Below are 16,023 nucleotides of genomic sequence, written 5' to 3' on the forward strand. Positions count from 1 at the left end.
CTGCTTAAAATATAGTTTATAGCTTTTTAGGAAAAAATAGATTTTTTTCCCCAGCAGTAGTAACAAACATTTTTGAGAATTTTCCAATGCATATGATGACTGGGTTAGAGAACCACAGCCCTAGTTTTGTGGCAGCAGCATTAGCATAGTTCAGTGTGGACCCTCACCGTCTTTTTCTTTTTTTTTTTCTTTGAGAAGGGGTCGCTCTGTCACCTAGGTCTAGAGTGCAGAGGTGTCGTCATAGCTCACTGCAGCCACCAATTCCTGGGCTCAAGCAGTCCTCCTGCCTCACCTCCCAAGTAGCTGGGACTACAGGTGTGAGCCATTGTGCCCAGCTAATTTTTCTATTATTTGTAGAGATGGGCTCTTGCTCAGGCTGATCTCCAACTCCTAGCCTCAAGCAGTCTTCCTGCCTCAGCCTCCAAAAGTGCTAGGATTACAGATGGGAGCCACTGTGCCTGGCCACCATCTTTTTTTTTTTTTTTTTTTTTAATGGAGTTAAAGTATGGTATTATTGGGGTTCCCAGTAAATGCAGTTCATTTTCCCAACTATTCTGTTGTTAAAAAATGAGGGGAGAAAAGGAAATTTTATTTATTCTGATTCTTACTCCTTCTACAGTTAAACTCATTGTTTGTTTGCAAGACCAGAATGTGAAGACAAGTAGTAGAAGAAAACGAATGCTGCTGCTGAGACCCAAGACCAGTATTTCAGAACTTGGAGCACTGGAGGGCAGGCACGTGAACTGAGCTTGTTTCTAGAGCGCCCCTGACAATCCTGAGGCCTCTTCAGGAGCTATAGCCGTATAACATTGCCTCTTTCCAAGACCACCCTACTATTCTATTCTCCCTCGATACCATATAATGTTTCTGATTTAAGGTTCTAAATTCCTAACCTGGAACTGGAGATGGAAATACCTAGTTCTGCTTCTCAAACTGGAGTATCATTCTTTATGTATTTATATGTATGTTTTACGTAATCCTCCTTGTGTATCTATTGTATATTTTTTTCTTAATGTTTACGGAAATGTGCAGGATAGTACATGTCATTTGTATCCTATAATATATGACGGGGCACGCGGCCATGGTGAAGCCTTGGGGAGCTTCAGAGCCTCAGTTATAACCTGTGAAACACAGAGCTTCCTAGAAATAACATTCCTGATCAGAAGGTACAGTTCTTATTGTAAAATTCAATAATGATTAGGTCCGTGTTTAGAAGCACTCTGAAATTGGTCACTTTCCTATTAGGCACAGTGTGCTAAAAATAAAAAGCATTTTTAAACATACAGAATGTTCCATTGTTACTGTGAAATTTTTCTTTCCAGCCCAGTGAAGGTTGGAAAGAAGTTTTTTCCAGTAGTAGACAGATTAACTTTTGAGTCTTTTCTCCTACTTGTTGGACAGTTGTTTAGACAGATGAGTGTGCTTAATCCTGAGGCAAAGTAGTGAAATGTTTTTCATGTTACAAAGAAAAGAATTGACTGTTGTTAAGTTTTTACTTCTCTTCTATGCTGGACCACATTCACACGCAGCATGACATAAGTCAGGTTCTTAACAAATGGTATTTTGATAGATACTGGATTGTGTCTGTGCCATATTTGTGCCCTTTCTTCTAAGAACAGTGTTGCATATTATGTTCATTTGGATAAAGTGTGATTTGACGATGGATTTAAATAAAATATTTGCTTCACTTAGATTTGCTGGTTTTTTTAGATACTAGGAATCCTGAGACCTATGTTTACTGTATTAGAATAATAAGATAATGACGGATAACCTGGAACTTTCCAATGTAGTCACTACATGGAAACATCTCTCTACACTGGTTTGAGTTGGACATTCAGAGGGAGTCAAGGCTGAGATGCTTTTGCTGAAATAAACCAGTAGCTTTTCAGGTTGACATTACTGGTATAATTTTACTGTCTGGTAATTCCTGAAAAAGTCAGTGTTCTGCGTTAGTATTTTTGGTTTCAAACAATGACAAATGTCTCTAGAGAGAAATTTTAAGGTAGCTTACTAGTAAAAAGGCCTTGCCTAAAATAAAAGGTGACCTTGGAAAATTTTTTAAATGTTGGAATGGTGAGTCATCCTAATACATGAAGAATTTGTCAGGCAGTTGCCACACACAGAACCGTCTGTCACTTGTCTACTCTAGAGTTCTACTTTTTTCGCACATAGAATTGGTCTGGCGTGTAGCTGCTTAAATTTTACTGAAACTCACTACTTCCATTTGAGAATTTAAATTTCAACTGCCAATTAATGATTTTTAAAGCATCACATTCTAGAAAGCCTACTTCTGGCAGAGAGAAAATTTGCTGTTAAAATTTAAAGTGTTTTCTCTTATGTTAATAAACCTGACTGCATAAATAATTGGCCATGTTAGTAAGACACCTCATGATAACAGTGTATACAGGCTTGTAGTTGGAAAACATTTAATACCCTTTTAGGAGTTATTCTCGAACATATATAATAGCCAACTGTGCTTTATTATTAAACTTTAAAATTCCCAAAATTCGACAAACCTCTATTCTAAATCTTTTTTTTCTTCTTCTTTTGGCCAACTGAAACTTAAATCCAAGTGCTGCATTTAAGTTGAAGATCAGTTGAAAAGTATTGAGATGACAGCAATTTGTAAGGTGTTCATACCGACTGACTTCCTATGGCCAGAAGAAACTTTTTGCTGTTTTGAACAGATTGAAGATTTGTGTAGTTTGTAGAAAATGGATTTTTTTTGTTGTGGTTGTTTAAATTCCATCCTGCCACTTCATTCTGCGTGTTTGTCTTTTCTTACCACCTGTGACTGGGTGATTCTGGCCATCACAAGGGGAGTGTTCGGTGTTAGCTGTTTCATGACGGTGCTTTACATACTAACCTCTGGATGTGCCCCGGGTTACTTCTGCGCAAGCTCTGTGTCTGTGTTCGTTGAGCAACCTTGTTTTATTAACAAGAGGAACACCGGCAGTAGCATGAAATGCAATTGTTTTTATAATTCTAAAGCTGCTAACTTATGAAGTACATAATTACCAAATGTAAACTGCAAAAGTTGGAGCAAGTGCCTAAATTTTGCTATTTTTGGCATTACTGTGGAGCCATGTACAATAGAAAGCAATGCAAGACTTATAAACTCATGCCACTTCTTGTAATTGAGGAATATAAAATGTTCCCCCTCAGGTTATTTTGCTTCTGGTACCCATGAGTTGCCTCTCTCTGTACATAGATATGTTGTTCCAGTACTTTCCTCCAATGTTTGGAACTACAGATAGTCAAGGGCTGGAAATTTTAGCTTGGAGTTTAGCAGTTAACTCTGATCCGAAACAATATTTGGATTCCCTAGTTCTGTTTGGGGGCAAATTTTCATTTATCTAAATAAAATGCAATGTAATTAAATGCCATGGATTTTCTTTCTATAGTTCATCTTCATTCAGTTTTGATTACTTTTCCCTTTACTGTTGTGATAGTCATCATACATACAAGCTCTGCTTTTAACTACTAGCCGTCCTTTGTGACTCAGTCCACAGAGTATTGTGAGAGTTTGGAATGAGTATGTCTGGGATAGGTGTGAATGCATAACAATCTCTATCTGTGATTCTCAACCTTTTTGGGTTGGGAATCTCTCTCTTTAATTAATCCTCTGGCTGGCCTCTAACTCCCCAAAATAAACACAGTTTTATGTGTGGTTTTTGGATAGTCACACAAACCTCCAATAACCAGAACCAGAGTTAGAACCTCTTTCTCCAAGGAAATGGACACGGATTCCAGATAGTGAGAGTTCAGAATCTGAACACAAAACCAGTATCATGTAAGTCCAAATCTACATGACTATTCATTCTAACGGGGTTCTGGAAATGGATCTGCTGGACACAGCAGACCTGGTACAATTTTTGTATAAATGCAAGTTTCCCCTTACTAATAAATTCCTTACTGTCTCCAGCCTATATCTTTGGAATTAGGAAAATAATCTGGGCCCTTTTATATATGAGAAAGCTGAGACTTTTAAGTGATAACACAGATTTTGACTAAGGTGACCATGACTTGGGGATAGAATGGTGGTGAAAATAATCACTTTTTTTTTTTTTTAATGCAGCCACAGCTTGGAACTCATCCCCCCTTTTTGATATCTAAACATAACAGGCATCTTGCAAGGTGCAGTGGCACCTGCCTGCAGTCCCAGCTCCTGGGGGAGGCTGAGGCTTGAGCCCAGTGAACTATGACCAGGCCACTGCACTCCAGCCTGGGGGTCAAAGCGAGACCCCCATCTATAAATAAATACATAAAAATAAATAAGTAAAAGCTGTAAATGAATTGCTTATTAGCAGAATAAAGAAGTTAAGGAGTAAAAGAGTCTTTCCTTCCTTCCCTCTTCCCCCCAATTGCTTCTAATCTCATAGAAATGCTTGCATATTTGGGAAAATATTTTTTCTTTGTGATATAATTTGGACAAACCTAGGTCTAAAGCCAAATACAAAAAGTAGGCCAGAGGAGCAAGAAAAGCCATGCCTTACATTTTTTGTCCTTGTGCTTGCTTTTTTGCTGAATTGAAGGCTTGTCAATTGCATGAGACTTGTCAGTTACCAAGTGTTAGTCAAACCTTGTGTGTTGGGTGTTAATAAAATCGGGTGTACATAGAAAAAGCATTGCTTTTTGAATGAGCCACATAGGGGTTTGAATCCTGGCTGTGTTTATATTAGGCTGGGTCACCTCAGAAAAGTTACTTAACCTCTCTGGGTCTCAATTTTCTCATATAAAAAAACCGAAGACATGTCTGACAGGATTGTCAGTATGTAGTAATGAAAATACATAGTAGGCAGACACTCAGTTCAGGATCTGCCTTCACGTCCACTCCTTTCAGTGGACAGTGCGTTCTTCACAAGGATCCATTTCCCCCGAAATCAGGAATCGCAGCAGGGTAGGTGGTGTGCATTTTCCAGAGAACAGCAGAAGTTTGATTTGTGAATTTCATAACAGTTCTTTATGTTCGAAAATATTTTGATCTGCCCGAGGAGACTGAAACCAAAGAATATTATTTCATTCTGGTCCATTTTTTCCACACTAAAAACTGCCACAGTCTAATTTTTTATCTTATTTAGAGATCTGCTAACAGTTTAGTTGATATTCTTACAGTTGTGTTTAAGGAGCCAGTTCTAGAGAGGCAGGCTAATTGATCTGTATCTTACGATAATTAACTTTTTAACTTGCTTAGAGATTTCTAAGCCTAAATCTTGTTTACCTGCAAATGATGTATAGCAATCCTTCGTTCTAGACCTAAATGGGGGACTAAAAGCAAAATGCCATTTAAATATTTGGAGAGTTCTGTAAATTGTCATAAAAATGCAAATGTCAACTTGGTTACATTCTGTTACAATAAACTACACTCCACCTACAAATAACTTTGCCGTAGAATTCACTTATGGTGAACAGTGAAGAGGGCTTTCCCTTCCCCGTGATAATCCCCAGCCAAGTTGCTGGAGGTAACACGTGTGTACCACCCTCCCCAAGAATCCCTCTAAGTGCCTATATCTTCTTAAATGTAGCAATGTAGTGTTTTACCTGAAATGCGTGGCTGTGGCCTGAAATTTTGAACTGAAGGGTTCAATTCTGGATGCCTCAGCTCTTTTCTTCTCTTGCAAGGTGAAATTTCAAAGGCAACAATGGCTACCACCTATAACAAAGAGAAGGTTGGGGTCTACTCTACTCTCCATTCGTACATCATTATCCAAAGCTACCTTTTAATCGCAATGCTTTCTTTCCATTAAAGCCGAATTTCCTATAAGGAAATTAGATAGCACTTTAGAAAATCTATTTTTTAGCAACATCTGTTGAATAAGTCATTTTTATTTATTTATCTTATTTTTAATTTTTTTCAGAGATGAGGTCTTGCTGTGGCACCCAGGCAGGAGTGCAGTGATGTCATAGGTAACTGTAACCTTGAAATCCTGGGCTCAAGCGATAGATCCTCCTGCCTCAGCCCAGTAGCTAGGACTACAGGCTTTCATCACCACACTCAGCAAATTTTTCTTATTTTTTTTGTAGAGTCAGGGTCTTGCTATGTTGCCCAGACTGGTCTACAATTCCTGGGCTCAAGTGATCCTCCCATGTTGACCCCCCAAAGTGTTGAGATTAGAGGCATGAGCCACTTTTTATTGTTTTTCCAATGAAAGGAAAACACCAGTGGTGTTAACAAGGGCTAGAACCAGAAGAATGACAGCTCAAATTAATTCTGAAGCTTACATGTTTGGATTGCTTATACCATCAACTGAAATTTCCAAAGCTTATTGAAACTGGTACCATCAAAAACCCAGAACAAATTGTTAAATTTATAACCCTTCTGGTTAATAGGCACCGAGCATTCCACGGTGGGGTGGCTGGGCTTCAGTATCTACACTCAGCTCTTCTCTGTTTTGGGAGGGAGCTGGAGTTCAGCAGGTCTCCCCCGGTGGTGGAGGTGGCCACAAGCTGATACCAGAAACTCCTACACCCATACGTAACTAGAAGATGAACACAACATCTGCCTTTTCCCCTCCACCAACTTGCGGGAGTAGAAGTGGGGCTGGCTGGCATGCTGCCCTCACCGACCATTGGCTTGTGATTCCATGACTTTCTCATCCCCAAGACCCTGCCCTTTGGGTACATCTCATGTCCCTTCAAGGCTGCATGGCGTGGCGTGGAGTGCTGCAGAGGCACGCCCTGACTTACCCTTTCAGAGACATTCAGAGAAGTCAACTTGGCATGCACAAGGCTCTCATTTAAGTTGGGAGACGTGAATCTAGTTTTTTAAAAAAGATGAAACTAGTGGAAACCACTCAATATTTAATAATCAAGGTTTATATTGCACTTTGAATTTGTGTCATTTTTAGGCAAACATCTCCTGGCCTCCTATTTCTTCCTGGTAAAACTTTGTTCATAGCATGTTCAGAGCATTCACTCATTTGATTCTCACAATCTGATGACCCAGTGCAGTTATAAACATCTTCATTTTACAAATGTGGAAAACGTGCCACTCACATGAGGGAAAGTGCCTAAAGTTCTGCAGCCAGGAGGACGAGATACAGCAAGAAAATGAATCCCCACACAGGCTTCCCACACTTCCCCTTCCTGTATTTCTTTGGGTAGACAAATACATAGAGATAAAATCATATACTCATTTAATTAAACATTTATTCAATGAAAGGATGTATAAAAACTTACAAATCTGAGAACTCAACTATACATGAAATAGGATGACAGGATATTCAGTTTTTAACGTGTACATAGAGTATAGCTATTAACTATTCTCCCCTTCCCTTTCCCCTCAGTCCTTATTTCTGGCTCCTATTTTGTACCACCCTTTTATTGGCCTAAGGGAGGATTAATGGACAATTTTTACAATTTTACATTCAGGCCAATGGAGAAAATTTCAGGCGCAAAGAAAAAAAAAAGAAAAAAAAACCCAACCAAAAAAACAAACAAACAACAACAACAACAAAAAAAAAACTAGAAAATAAACGCCAAAGTCAAGTTTTTCTCCCAAATAGCAATTAGATTTTTTGCCCTGATTTCTCTTTGCCATTTTTGATGCTTCAATTAATGTTGCCAGTAAACTGTTAGCATTGACTTTTTAAGTTATTAAAGTTACTACATCTTCTGTTCACAACTTCCCCTGTAAGATACATATTCCCATATCCTTTTCCCTGTGGTGTACACACTGATTCAAAAGCAGCCAGATGGTGCGAAAACCAATTATCACTGGCAACTGCTAGAGAATGGCATGTCATTGTCTATCCAGAAAGACAATTTATAGAATAGTACCTTCAAATCTGATTTTTAAAACAAACAACAAATTTGTCAGAAACTAAAATACAGCATTTTGTTGTTGTTCAACTTGGAAAGAAGCCAGCAATTAGATAAGGCATGTGCATTAATGCGCCTGTTTATAGCAAGTACCCACAAAGTTTTCTCTTATAAACAAACTCATAGCTTATTTTATCCAAAAATTAAGATTGCCATCACATTATTACTTTTTCTCTTTTGTGTTTGTTAAAGTAGATTTCTTAACTAATGATTTTTCTTAATTGGACATAATCTCAAAGGATGCATTCTGAAACAAGACACCTGCAGGATAAATACTAATAACTTTTTTTCGGGTTTAAAGTTTCCCCACACCTTCTGGATTTTTGCATAGTACAGAGCCCAGCACTATCTCTAAGAAGCATGCTGTATTTTCTGACAATATTTTTCTGAGAAGGAAGACTTATTACCCAGGGAAAGTCATAATTTTAGCTTACCAAATTGCATTCTAGTTGTTTTGTTTAGTTATATACCCTTCATTAGTTCCAAGTATGCTTTGAAATAATCTAAAACTTCTCAAAATCTATTTGAGTTTATAAGTACTACTGACCATTACCTTTCCAATATCCCCTGAATTAAAGTAGATACATTCCAGGTTTATAATGCACAAAGCCTTTATAGAAGTGGGACTGGGGTGGGGAGGAGGGGAAGAGGAGAAGGGAACAGGGACCTGTTTGTATCATGCCACGGAGAACTACAGTTCTGAATTGGGAGAAGGGAAGGACAATAGTCTTTGTAAAAATGACAGTTTTTTAAAAAGACAAGTAACATTCAGTCTAATAATACGGTTTCCTGTTCCTTTTTGATGGAAGCTAACACTGGGTGGTCAGGTTCCGTTACTTCTGAGTCCCCACTGCCCAGGAGAATGGATCGCCCTTCGTCTAGGGCAAAAACGTCCGAGTTCTGGTTTTGGCATGAATGTTTAACCACCTCATTGGGCGTTGAGAATGTTTTGTCACACAAGTTGCATTTGTAGGGTTTGTTGGTTTGTACCAGCATGTTGTCCATCTGACTACCTTCCTCGAACGTGCAGAGTTCCAGAGTCTGTTTGTCCACCATGGTGTATGTGTCGATGCTCTGGTTGAGGCACACGTGGCGGGCAGCCTGGTTGGCCCTGCAAAAGCTCTTGTCACAAGTGCTGCATTTGAAAGGCTTGCCGGTGTGTATGTACATGTGCTCCCTCCAGTGGCTTTTCTGGATAAATTTGCGTCCACATATTGTGCACTCATACTTCCGCCTCTTCACCTCCCTCTCCTGGTCGGCCTGCTCCAAGTTGTCAATGTCAGCGATGTCTGAGGGGGGTGGGGTTTCCGACTGCTGCTGTCCATCGATGATTGGAGAATCTGAGATGTGCTGCAGCTCACTGTCACTTATCATCCCAGCTTCAGGCACTTCCATGGCATCTTTCCCAAGGTCAGCGGCATTGCTACAGAGAGACAGGGGCACCCGGCTTTCTCCCTGTTGGCTGGATGTGAAAGGGACCCCCGTGTGAATCTGGAGGTGTTCACGCAAGCTACTCCGGAGGGTGAAGCGCCGTCCACACAGGTGGCAAGCGTAGTACTTTGGAAAGCTTCCGTTCCTCTTCATGATGCTCGGCTTGACGTGGGCTATCGTGAGGGATGCAGGCTGTTCGTCAGAGGAAGAGGCTTCCAGGTTGGTCTCCTCCCCGGGAGGAGGGGGAGGAACAGGAGTGGAAACGAGTTCTGGAGACAGTGAGGTCTGCAGTGGGTCCGAGGGAGTCATATTTGTCCGATTTACCTGGGCCAGATTTGAAGTCAGCTGGGAGAGCTGAGAGGCCTCTGGCACTGGTTCCTGGCTCATTCTGGAGGGCTGTGGCCTTGGCTCTCGCCCCAGTTTTTCAGGTGCTGAAGCAACCTTGGTGGCTTGTCTCAACTGATGATCTGCAATCTGAATGCCATACAACGAAGAAGCCAGGGGGAAGACTTGCTCGGGATGAGCAAAGGCTCCTTGGCTGGCGAGGCTGGCCTCCTGGATCAGCGGGTATGCGTGTAGAAACTTGATCCCCTGTTCTAATCGAACAGGGTCAATCAGCTGAGGCGCCATCTTCCCAGTGTACATCAAATGTAAGAGATAGCTGAAAATATCGGGCTGTATATCAGTTGGTTTCAAACGGACACATTCACTGAAAGAAACAAGTAAAAAAATCTGTAAGTAGATGCCAATCTAGGTCTCAAATGATAACACAAAGCCTTAAGAAAAAAAATACGCACTTAAAAATAAATGAAACAAGAGCATTTCCCATTTCTGACTGTTACTCAGTTTCATGAAGTGGGATGGAATAGTCAAAAGTTCATATTAAGCCAATGTGATATAACCTGTAGACTCTTAACGCAGTTCTTCTCCTAGCTATCTAATGTCAAATTAAATATTATGTATTATATTATATTTTATATAGAACTCCAGGAGTTTCTTATCAAATGTAATCATCAGCATCAGCACTGCTGCTGGGCTTTGTGGGGATTCTTTCTCACTTGATTGCCATTAATTCTCCTTTCACAGAAAAGGGTTGAAGCTTAGAGGAGTTAATACCTTGTTCAATATATCACGCAGTTGGTAAGTGGTAGAATTGAGATTTGAACCTAGATCTGCCTAACTCCAAAGCTACCACACCAAAATCCTTCAGAGCATTGAAACAATCCTGTGTGGTAGGTAAGGTAGATTTGATTATTGCCACTTGACAGATATGGAAACTGAGGTCCCCAAAAGTTAAAGTGATTTAAATGATAAGACAACTAAGCAGTTGATGGTACTGTTGACTTCCTCACTTTTAGACTCTACTGCTTGCATCATTTCAGAAACATCATCCTGATCAAGCAGTAACAATGAAGAGGTCCCCAGGAACTCTTCCCAGACTGTCAATAATGACTGAAATTCTATTGCATCATTAGAAATTAATCAGATATATATCTGTATATCATGAGATATACAGTTATCAACCACTGAGTGAATATATTCTACAATGAATTTTCAACTTCAAAGACAGCTTCCTTGAATGCCTTTAGAATTTATAATCATTTTTTTTTCTATTTTTAATTTTTTTAAAACAAGGTCTCTTTATGTTGCCTAAGCTGGTCTCAAACTCCTGGCCTCAAGGGACCCTCCTGCTGGGATTACAGGCATGAGCTACTGCACCCAGTCCATTTTTTATATACCCTTTCTCGGGACGGTAATTCTCTTTGGCTCTTTTAGCAATGATGTTTGTTTTATTTTTATTTTTTTATTTTTTTTTGAGACAGAGTCTTGCTCTGTTGCCCAGGCTAGAGTGCCGCGGCATCAGCCTAGCTCACAGCAACCTCAAACTCCTGGGCTAAAGCGTTCCTCCTGCCTCAGCCTCCCGGGTAGCTGGGACTACAGGCATGCACCACCATGCCTGGCTAATTTTTTCTATTTTTAGTTTGGCTGATTTCTTTCTATTTTTAGTAGAGACAGGGTCTCGCTCTTGCTCAGGCTGGTCTGGAACTCCTGAGCTCAAGCAATCCTCCCGCCTCGGCCTCCCAGAGTGTTAGGATTACAGGTGTGAGCCACCGCACCCGGCCGATGTTTGCTTTATTAACAAATGTTTTCAATATGCTAAGATTATTAACAGCATACTCTGCTATTCTAAATCTAACATTTTATTCTATTTAAAACAAATAAAAAAGTGACTTTAACAGCAATTTGTAACAACAGATTTCTATAATTACTGTATTGCTATCAATGTGTGCATATTTCAAGAAGGCTGTGTACAGATAACTCAATTGTTTTGACTACAAAGTATGGAGTCAAAAAATAAAAATCAAGCATAAAAACTAGCATCTCTTTGATGGTATAAAGGGAAGAGTATATGTGACTATTTTCTTTAAAAACAGACACACAGATCATTCATATTTTTATTTGGAGTCCTTTTATATCCCTTTAAACAGGAATGCAAATACAGGTGATCTTCTCTTTAAGCACAAGATAAGTCCCAACAATACTAAGTGCATACTATACCGTATTTAGATGCTCTGGGGAAATTCAATACTTAAAGCTTCAGGGTTTAAGTGTGGTGAAGACTTTACCAATGTAAACAATCAGCTCCCAAGTGAATAAAGACTAGGGGGAACTTTTCCAGGATCAGGCCTAGCCTAGAGACAGGGAAGCCACAGGCCTTCAGAGATGCAAATAACCTGCAGACTATCAGGCACCTTTTGTTCAGCAGGATGGAACATTCCTGCAGGGTGAGGGATGGGATAAAGTTAGGGGGTCCCCTTGCCAGACTCCTCTTCCCCCCAAAAAGGGCAAGGGCAGAAATCCAAAGGGGGGCTTTGCTGGTTGGCATCCAAGGAAGATACCATCCAGCAGAGTCCCTTTCCAGAAAAACTTTGGTGCAAATGTGGTAATTTTTTCTCATTGGTTGTTAGATAGGTAGCTCGACTGTACACCTCTCAAATTTGTACAGTCTCTGATGGCAAAGGAAGGACAGAGCCCAGGAGCCCTGGGCCCACACTGCAGCCTCGCCCACAGGGGGAGGAACTCCAAGGGCATGCTGGGGAACTGCCAGGGAACAGAAAGCAGCACACCCCTGGGTTTTACAGCCAGGGGTCCCAGGGCCCAGGGAGGGCTCCAGGCGCCTATTTATTTTGATTTGTTTATTTATAAATTCTTTTCTTAAAGCAGAAGCATATGTGTACACATATACACACACACTTTAAAAATGGTGGACTGTTTAAAGTTCCTTCTGCTACAATTCACCCATCTCCACCCTGGACTGCTTTACTCACAGCAACGTGACCTCTCAGTCATTCGGCTCGCTATGGGCCGGACTTTGGTCATTTCCCAGTCCTCTGGGAAGGACAAAGTTGCCTACAATAAAATCACATCTAAGTGGTTTGATCAGCAGATAATCTGTTTGACATAACTTTTATATAGGAGAAAGATGACTATAGTTTTAGTATAGCTATAAGCCCTTCTGTATAAACTTTCACAGAAATTTCCATTTTCAATTTTTCCTTCACTAGAATTTTCAAATAAATGATAGGCTTAAAGAACTTTAAAAATAAGGACTTTTAGATAATGTTATCATCATCAGAAGGCTGTACTTAGAAAGGCCTGTCCCTCAGTAGTTTTATTATTGAGAGCTCAAAGTCTGCAGTCCTCTGCAATTTAAACTGAAACATAAGATATAGTCATCTAGTGGTATCCAAAGACATAGACAAACTCTGAGCTCAACTTGAAAAAATTCTGATTATATTCTCAGTCCTCAGTCTCTGAGAAGCCAGGTGACAGGTGACAGACAGTGCCTCACACACGAGGTGCTGGTTTAAGCATGTCCCTGGTCTGTGCCCTGTGTTTGCCCTGCTTTGATGAGCTAGAATTCTGCAATCTGCATGTGGAAGCAAGGCTGGCCACCAGGCATGTGTCACCTCTGGTGTAGTAACACATTATTGCTTACACTTGGGACCTTCTACTACTTAAATATCACATTCCCTTGTTAGAAAGGCAATTATTTACTGCCCCATACTTAAGTTTCTTGCATCTAATTAAAACCCAGTACATTGTATTATTTGACTCCTCCAAATTAAAACTGTCTCCTTTTCAAGATAATCCAGTTCACTGTGTTGAGAACATCAAGTACAAAGCCCCCACCAGGCAGGAAATCTCTAGCACAATAAAGTTAAGGGGGCATCCTTAGTGTTACAAGGTGAGCCTCCTCCTCCATTAGTCTGTTGTGGTCCCTTCTGCTCCTCCAGACATTTGTCAAGTGGCTATTCTATTACCTGCAAATACTTCAGCTATATTCTGGTGTTCACAGAGATTTGTAAAACCCAGTTCCTGCCCTCAAGAAACTTATGAATGAGGTGGGGAGGTAATTACACAAATAAAAAAAACATAGGGAGAATGTGTAGCTCTTATAAAGGGGCATATTTGCCCTGTTGTGATCCTGAGAGATCACTTGTGATCATTTTGGTTCACTTGACTGGGGAGGGGTCATGGGAGAGGTGACATATGAGCTGGGACTTAGGGAGTGGGCGGAATACCAGCAAAATGCAGTTCGGGTGAGCCCAAACCATGAAAGGAGGTCAGGTCAAGTGAAGATGAGGAGTGGGTGTCCCAGAGGGGCCTAGCCTGAGAGTAGGCTGGAAGGTGGTTAGGCTCAGGCCTGCGGGGCCCTGGACGACAGACTAAGGAGCCTGTGCATTATTTTGACATGTAATGGGCATCCTCTAGGTTTCTGATCAAAGGAATAACCCAATCTAGTAGGTTTCCCATCAAAGGCATGCCACAATCAAAGCACTCTTTAGAAATACTAATCTGACAGTAATGTGGGAAATGAATGATTGCATAATGGAAATGAGAAAGGGAAGGAAAGGACAAATGTGATTTGAAGAAAACATGATTTGGGAACTGATAAGATATGATTTGAAAGAGATTTTTAAGCTTAGGTTACTTGAAGATAAGAAAACAGGCATGTCAGGAAGGACTTCAGGAAGAGACTTAATTCAGTTTTAGACATCCTCAGTGAGATAAAAGGAGATATTCAACTCTAAATGTCCAGCAGGCAGCCCAGGGCCTTGGGACTAGAGTTCTGGAGACAGAAAGGTCAAGGCCAGAGCTATAAACTGGAGTTTCCAGTAGAGGCAAGATCTAGGAAAAGGACAAGCAACTGTGGCAGAGTGCACAAGACAAAACTCACAGAAATCCCAGGTTTAGAGGGCAGAAAAACAAGGGCTATTCAGCTATAAAAACGGAGATGATAACCACTTAAGAAGGAAGAAATCAGCAGCAAATGCTGAAGACAGGATGCTAGAGACTGAGACAAGCGCAGTGGTTTTGGTGAGAGGTGACCTTTGAGAAAGAATTTCAGTAGAGTGATGGGGTGGAAACCACAGTGCAGAGGGATAGGAAGAGTGTGGGATGAGGACAGCACAGGCGAAGACCTGAGTACCCTTTTAAGGGCTTTCATAATAGAATGGAGGAGAAGCAGCACCATAACTCAAGTCAATAGCAATGTCAAGGATGTCCTGATCCCTCATAGCCTGGGGAGGTGGGGAGCATGAAAAGCATAAAACAAAAAGTACAGAATAAAAATTGAGGGGTAAGATCTGGGAGCATGGTGGAGGGACGAAGATCGTCTTCCTGAGAGCCCCATTCAATAAGATAGGAGAAATGGGAAGGAAAAAACTGAGCAAAGATATGATAGGGACATTTTAAGACAAAAAAGAGGCAAACTAGAGGAATTCATGCCTCAAGCTTCTCATTAGAGTAAGAGACAAGAATAAATGTTGAAAGTCAGGGGATACTTAGAGGACTGGGGCTGGAGGAGAGAAAAGGCTTTGATAAGGAGTTCAGAAAAGATTACTGAAGGAAGGGTCCACTGAGGTCACATGGCTGGCTTTGTAATTAACCCAATTAATTCTACTGATCCTGATTGTGCAGGTGACACCCAGCGAGGATATCTGGGGGTGGGGGGGCTGTGTGGAGCTGGCAGGTCTGGATTCTCAAGTGCTACTGAAAGCATGAGTAACCAAGAAGGGTAGGGGTCAAGTGCGGTGACAAGGGAACTGGGAACCTAGGAACCTAGGGACAGGTCGAGACCCGTGGTCTTGATGAGGGCAAGGGACACGAAGTCTACAGTCATTAGGTTATTAGCAACCACATTAGTTACCTGGTCTGATGGACAAACAACATCTTAAAGTAATTGGAGAATGAAGCAAGAACTGATTTGTGTGCCTTGAAGTATACATCGCCGATTGCAACCGTGCAGTCACACAGGAAACCAAACTCTCGCTGAGCGTTTAACTGTTGCAGTAGAATAAGTCCATGGTTGGCCAAATCCATTTTTTTAAAAATCTGCAAAGCAAACAATTTTATTTTTAAGAAAGGTGATTCACAAATAAGTATGTGTCCTTTATAGTCACTAACAGTAATGATCATAGCTAACATGTCATCACAGCTAATGTGTCAGGCACTGCTAAAAATGTTAACATAAATTAACATTTAGTCTTCATAACAGTCCTCTGAAGTAGTTCTGTCATTGCTCTCTCTTTTTTTTTTTTTTTAAACAGATAACATCATTTAGGGTAAATTAGGGAGTTCTGTGATTTGCCCAAGCTTACACAGATGGCAAGTGCAAAGGCCAGGAAATGAACTCAGGTAGTCTGCCCTCAAGCAGGCACAGTATGTCCTAGAGACAGCAAATATTCCTGGGTCATTTAGTCTTTT

The 16,023-nt window shown here is 40.7% G+C and overlaps 2 protein-coding genes across 3 annotated transcripts in view; one reads left to right on the plus strand and one right to left on the minus strand.

Moving 5' to 3' along the window:
* AKAP12 (A-kinase anchoring protein 12) overlaps positions 1 to 1,418 on the plus strand; it is an 85,998-nt gene extending 84,580 nt beyond the window's left edge. For both annotated transcript variants that reach the window (XM_069488208.1, XM_069488210.1), the window contains one exon: positions 620 to 1,418. The gene's annotated coding sequence lies outside the window, so the exon portion shown is untranslated. The remainder of the gene's footprint in view (positions 1 to 619) is intronic.
* A 7,009-nt stretch (positions 1,419 to 8,427) lies between these two features.
* ZBTB2 (zinc finger and BTB domain containing 2) lies at positions 8,428 to 15,639 on the minus strand. Its single transcript, XM_069488329.1, has 2 exons — positions 15,467 to 15,639; positions 8,428 to 9,961 (listed from the first exon to the last, which is right to left on the minus strand). Exons 1-2 carry the CDS (start codon positions 15,637 to 15,639, stop codon positions 8,590 to 8,592), a joined length of 1,545 nt encoding a protein of 514 aa, XP_069344430.1. The 3' UTR covers positions 8,428 to 8,589.
* Between the last annotated feature and the right edge of the window lie 384 nt (positions 15,640 to 16,023).

This window comes from Eulemur rufifrons, chromosome 15 (genome assembly GCF_041146395.1).
Source record: "Eulemur rufifrons isolate Redbay chromosome 15, OSU_ERuf_1, whole genome shotgun sequence".
NCBI classification, from domain to species: Eukaryota; Metazoa; Chordata; class Mammalia; order Primates; family Lemuridae; genus Eulemur; species Eulemur rufifrons.